The sequence below is a fragment of the Toxorhynchites rutilus genome, chromosome 1 (genome assembly GCF_029784135.1).
Source record: "Toxorhynchites rutilus septentrionalis strain SRP chromosome 1, ASM2978413v1, whole genome shotgun sequence".
Classification (NCBI taxonomy): Eukaryota; Metazoa; Arthropoda; class Insecta; order Diptera; family Culicidae; genus Toxorhynchites; species Toxorhynchites rutilus.
Genome location: NC_073744.1, coordinates 43,856,188 through 43,862,346, shown reverse-complemented (window position 1 = coordinate 43,862,346; position 6,159 = coordinate 43,856,188). Strand labels below are relative to the sequence as shown.

Sequence of the window (6,159 nt, the reverse complement as noted above, 5' to 3'; positions counted from 1 at the left end):
CGATAGTAAGCATTATTTTCGATATTGATGATTTAACGACACAACACAAAAGCGCTATCACGCTGTAGATAATGGAAGAGTTACACTTTAGCGACAACACTATCGAGACTACGCGAACATTGCCGTCGTCGCCACGGAATATTCGAACAACACGGCCTAGGCACCATTTGAGTGGAGGGAGATTATCTTCTTTCAGGAGGACTAAGGATCCAACAGTCACGTTGTCCCGTTGACGAGTCCATTTCGTACGCGGAAGTAATCCGGAAAGGTAATCCGTACTCCAGCGTTTCCATATTCGCCTCAAAAATTCCTGGGTCTGCTGATAACGATCAAGTCGATTCAGAGGTACTGATTCCAATGACGGTTCTGCAATTGCCACCAATGGACGGTGTACCAGGAAGTGTCCCGGTGTGAGCACTTCCAAATCTTCAGGGTCTGTTGACAGTTGAGTGAGCGGCCTAGAGTTGAGGCAGCTCTCTGTTTTGACAATTAGCGTTTCTAGATCGTCCTTGTATAGCACTGTTGTGCCGATGGTTGATTTGAGGTGTTTTTTAAACGACTTCACGGCGGCTTCCCAGAGGCCACCGAAGTTTGGCGAGCGAGGGGGTATAAATTTAAATTGTATTCCCTCTTCTAGACAGTACGAAACGACTGCATGTTGATGTTGTTGGGATCTAAATTGTGCTAGAAGTTCAGCTATCGCTCGGGAGGCTCCTCGAAAATTCGTCGCATTGTCGCATTCGATAATCGTCGGCTTCGAACGTCGTGCGATGAACCGCTTCAGGGCCGAAATAAATGCATCGGTGGTTAAATTCTCAGGCACACGAAAATGGCGACAAAACATTTGACTGGTGGAGTTTTGCGGCCAACGTGGCGATAAAAAAGAGGTCCACAGAGGTCCACAACAGTTTTCAAAAAGGGGTAAGTTGGTGTAACGCGTTCGCTGGGAAGATCTCCCATTAGCTGCTCTTGGATAGTAGGTTTGCAACGATAACACTTTATGCAGCCTTGCACCACTTTCCGCGCCAGGTTGCGTACTCTCAGTGGCCAAAACTGTTCGCGAAGGCTTGCGATCATAAGCTGTGATCCAGCGTGCAGGAGCTTCAGGTGATAGTGTGTGACTACCATTTCCGTGAATCGATGATTTGCGGGAAGAATCATGGGATGTTTCCGGTTTTCTGAAATCAGGGCGTTATGAAGGCGGCCACCCACTTTGAGTGTTCCATTTTCCAAAATGGGTGTCAGAGTCTTCAATTTTGAGTTGCGGTTAACTTCCCCGTTAGTTGTTATGGCGTGGATATCGTCGGCTAAAGTTTCCTGTTGGGCGAGACGAACGAGCACGTTCCGTGCTTCGTTAAATTCAATGATACGGAGAAAACCAGTTTTTCGTTCCTGCTGCATCCGTTGCTTGCAATTGTGGACAAATCTCAAAAGATGTGCCACTAGAGATACCAGTTTGACGTAAGAGGATCGTAAATCAAAGATAGGATCTGGTTCCCTAGTCTGAATGACAAGTGTTATCGAACGCTCTTCGAGTTCGTCAGTAGGAAAGTCTCCAGATGTAAGGCGAACCAGAGGCGGCCAAAATCGGTTCGGTTGACTGAGCCAAGGTGGCCCATTCCACCATACGGTGCAGCATTTGAGTTCTGCTGGTAGCATTCCTCGGGAGATTATATCCGCCGGGTTCTCGCTTCCTGGAACGTGAGCCCACAATCCATCAGCAGTCAGATGTTGGATTTCCGAAACCCGGTTGGCAACAAAAGTTTTCCATCGGGACGGAGCTGCCGATATCCAGTGGAGCACAATCGTGGAATCAGTCCAGAAAAAGCACTTCATGGAGAGGTTCAATGCTTTCTGGACCTTCTGGTACAAGTGGGATAATAATAATGCAGATGATAGCTCCAGCCGAGCTAGACAGATCTTTTTCTGTTTGCGAGTATTTCCCAACGGTGCTAGTTTCGATTTTGAAGTTAGAAGTTTCACAGACGTATCCCCACTGGTAGACACGACACGTAAATAGATGCATGCCCCGTAGGCTCGTTCAGAGGCATCACAAAACCCATGGAGTTCGATGTGGGTCGGATCTACAATCGGAATAACCCAACGTGGAACGGTAATTGTCTCGACTATAACGAGTTGAGAACGAAACTGCAGCCAACCTTGCTGGATTTCATTCTCTAGAGGTTCATCCCAGGAACGGTTGCTGCGCCATAAATCCTGAACAAACATTTTAGCGACTACTATTACGGGTCCGAGAAATCCTGGCGGGTCAAATAGACTGGCAGTATCGGAAGCGACAATCCTTTTGGTGATATGGGAGTGGTCCTTCCATTTGGGAACGTGAAAACCAAAAACATCTGATGCTGGTTCCCACCTTAGCCCTAGGGTTTTAATCGAGGCGCCAGGATCCAGTCCAAGAACGTTGCGTTCATCTCGCAAAGATTCCGGAATGTGGGCGAGAAGCTCCGAAGAATTAGATGACCATTTCCTTAATTGGAATCCAGCAGAGCACATAAGCTGGAGCAGCTGATTGACTAGAATTCTTCCGGATTCTACATCTCTACATCCCGTTAGCAAATCGTCCATGTAGAAGTCCTTGCCTACAACTTCTGCGGCATCTGGATGAGACTGTAGACCTACTTTGGAGAGTTCTTGCAAGCATCGAGTGGCCAAGTATGGTGCCGAAGAGGTTCCGTAAGTAACCGTTGCCAGTTCAAAGATCCGAATTGGCTGGGAAGGGTCATCTCGCCAGAGTATTCGCAGAAGACATCGAAACGAGGGATGCATCAGGATTTGACGGAACATTTTTTCCACGTCGGCAATAAATACGAATTGATGAATTCGCCAACGCAAAATAATAGATACAAGATCATCTTGTATTACTGGCCCCACCATCAACGCATCATTAAGTGAAATGCCAGTATCCGTCACACAAGACGCGTCAAACACGACGCGAAGCTTCGTGGTCAAGCTATCCGGACGCTGAATACAGTGGTGTGGGAGGTAGTAGGGGGTGTACTGTGTGGGTACCGTGATGTCAGTAATCTCTTCCATGTGTCCTAACAGAAGATATTCTTCGATGAAAGCCGAGTATGCGGATTTGAGTTGAGGGTTGGCTTGTAAACGGCGTTCCACCGACAGAAAGCGACGTTTGGCGATTTCGTAGGAGTTTCCCAACATGGACACAACGGACGGTTTTACCGGAAGTTCCACAATGAATCGGCCAGAGGCATCTCTCGTGGTCGTCGCAGCAAAATTATCCTCGCAAATCGATTCTTCCACTGACATGGTGCTAGATGACTGGCAAGATTCTAGTTCCCAAAATCTGGATAGCTTCTCGTCGAAATCCTGAGTACACACGTGAACGATACTGACTATTTTCGGATCTGGTCGGCTAGTTCCGACTCTACCAGACACGACCCATCCAAGCAATGTATTTTGCAGCACCGGCTGCCCTGAACCGAGGCGAATGAGACCCTCGAGAAGTAGGTCGTAATAACTGTCCACTCCAATGATCATATCGATGACCCCAGGCATATGGAACTGGGGATCAGCGAACACGATGTCAGTAGGAAAATTCCATTCAGTAACACCCCATCGACGTAACACCCCGACGACGACGCGGGCAGCTCACGGGTTACGGAACTCAAAATATGGAATTTCAGCTGCGTACTATAATTACAGCAATGCGACTGGATGTGAGCGGCGAGGGAGTGGGTGGACACAATTGTAGACTGTCCGATACCACCGATGGTATGGTTATTCTTGGTCCTTGGCAGCTGTAACCGTTGTGCTAAATTCTCCGAGAGTATGTTTAGTTGCGAAGCAGGATCGAGCAATGCTCTAGCCCACAGAATTCTGCCAGAATATCCGATGACTTTAACGAGAGCAGTTTGCAGCAGTACAGTCGTTGGGATCCGATGAAAGTTGCTGACCAAGGAGGTGGAGCAATGGCTGAGCGAACCTGAGGCTGACGGTTGACCTTCAGTGGGCGAAGGTTGCGAGGAAGTCTTATTTACGTTCGGCGAGGTAGATTGAGCGATTTGGGTTTGATTCTGATTCTGATTTGTAGTGAGCTGGGTTTGGTGGGGTTTAGGAGCATTTGGTTGGAGAAAATTGCGATATGGAGCTGGCTGGTGGAGCATTGTGTGGTGCCTTTGACTGCAGACGCGGCAGGCACTAGAAGAACAGTTTCTAATTTGATGATCTGAAGATAAACAGTTGATGCAGAGAGCCTTTTTCTTCACCAAATCATAGCGTTCAGGAACTGACAGCTTTCGGAACACCTCACATTTGAAAGGTGAATGGATGGACTGATTACAAAAACCACACGACTTCGCAGAAGAACTGATGACGGAATGAACGCTGCTAACCTTTGATTTCGGAACCTTTATTAGATCCAATCGAGATGTTTCAGGGAGACGTGACTTTACAGGTGCGATGGACTGAAGAACTATACAATGACCACGCAGGAACTCGATGAGTTGTTCGTATTTGGGAACTTCTGTTGACTTGTGGTGATTCTCCCATTGTTTGAGAGTAGATGTATCGAGACGAGAGCAGACGATGTGCGCCAATAATACACTCCATCCATCCGTATCTATGTTCATTTTCTGAATCATTTGCAAATTCCTATCGAATTCATCGATGAATCGAGAGAGAGACTCGTAGTTTTCCCGTTTAATGGGTTCCACAGAAAGAAGTGCATCTAAGTAAGTTTTGACAACCAGCTTCTTGTTATCAAAACGTTTGGTTAGCGTTTGCCATGCTATAGCGTAATTGGCTTCAGTAATGTCTATAGATTCGACGACGCGCTTCGCTTCTTTCGTAAGGGATGCGACAAGGTAAGAGAACTTGTCGACATCAGAGAGGTTATGGTTTGAATCAATTAGACTCTTAAAAGTGTCTCGAAATGTCAGCCACTCCGTGACTGACCCGTCAAAAGTAGGAAGCTTGACTTCCGGAAGCTTTATTCTACCAATCTGCTTCGTCTGACTATTAGAAGCATTCACTTCTACGTTGCTGAGTAGCTGTGACTTAGTCTCGCGTTCAGCATTTACCAAAAAACCTTTTACTTTCACATAGCACTTCTCAAACTGCTCACGTGTTTTTCGACTGATTTCCTCCTGTTCCTTCGCGTCTTTTGTATCACCATCTTGCTGCAGATCGATCTGCAGGCGATTTTTCAAGAAATTTTCTAAAATTCCATCTAAACGGTCTTTCCACCCCGCTACCTGTCCGGCGTCATGCTCCTGATCGTAGCCATCGACAAATTCAACCACGTTGTGTAGGGTATCGAAATAAAAACGTTCTTGTTTGCTCAATGCTCGTAAATCGGCAGGCATGACGAAAGATATTCAATGCACAGCTCTAATTGCTCACGTAAATTCAACCACCACCTCTTGTTAGTTTAAATCGCTTAAACTTGAAACCGGACAACTCAAATTATCCGAAAAACGCTCAATATGTGTCTGCTCCTAATTTCATTTAACAATTGTCTGATGGGTTAGTCGCATGCTTCTACTCGCTTACCTCTAAACCAATTAACAATTGGCAGATCGATGACCGACGCCCGACGCCGCGACGCCTTTTATTGGACCAACTATTGTTTCAATTTTATTGTGTGGACCCAAGCCACATGCGGTCGACTCAAGCCAAGCCTTGGGGTCACCTTCACTTGGATGCTGTGTGGCTGCACTTTCGGCACTATTTTCCGATCTAAGCGGACTACACTTTAGTGTTTGATTATATCGATTCGAAATCGATTCGTTCGATTTATTACGGAGATATTCTCACTGCACAGTATTGAGTTTGTTCCACTAATGTTCACGACACTTTCACTTGACGATTTCACGGTATTTTACTTTCGACCGGCGCGAAACTACTTTTACCGTTGATATTGGTAACAAAAAACTTCACGACAAAACCTTTTGTCGGAATCAGAAAACTATGCAATTATACCGAGGCCAATCGATCCGACTCGAAGGACCACTTTTACTATGTACGAAATAACTATAGATTGGCTCGGTATTCGAATTGGCCTTTTAGAAAAGGTATGATTTTATTCGCGATAAGATGTACTCTTGGATATGATCTTTATTTAAGTGAGGCTGAGCTGGCTACTGTATACGCGTTATATAGTACGCACAGAATCCGATC

At 46.2% G+C, this 6,159-nt stretch overlaps 2 protein-coding genes across 2 annotated transcripts; both read right to left on the bottom strand.

Moving 5' to 3' along the window:
* Nucleotides 1-807: 807 nt before the first annotated feature.
* On the bottom strand, nt 808-3,519 carry LOC129780484 (uncharacterized). Its single transcript, XM_055788803.1, has one exon. It carries the CDS (start codon nt 3,517-3,519, stop codon nt 808-810), a length of 2,712 nt encoding a protein of 903 aa, XP_055644778.1.
* Nucleotides 3,516-5,345, bottom strand: LOC129780473 (uncharacterized). The gene has a single exon (XM_055788793.1). It carries the CDS (start codon nt 5,343-5,345, stop codon nt 3,516-3,518), a length of 1,830 nt encoding a protein of 609 aa, XP_055644768.1.
* Between the last annotated feature and the right edge of the window lie 814 nt (nt 5,346-6,159).

What these genes read in the sequence shown, in the direction of transcription:
- LOC129780473 (XM_055788793.1), bottom strand. Translation starts at nt 5,345, where the DNA reads ATGCCTGCCGATTTACGAGCATTGAGCAAACAAGAACGTTTTTATTTC.
- LOC129780484 (XM_055788803.1), bottom strand. Translation starts at nt 3,519, where the DNA reads ATGATCATTGGAGTGGACAGTTATTACGACCTACTTCTCGAGGGTCTC.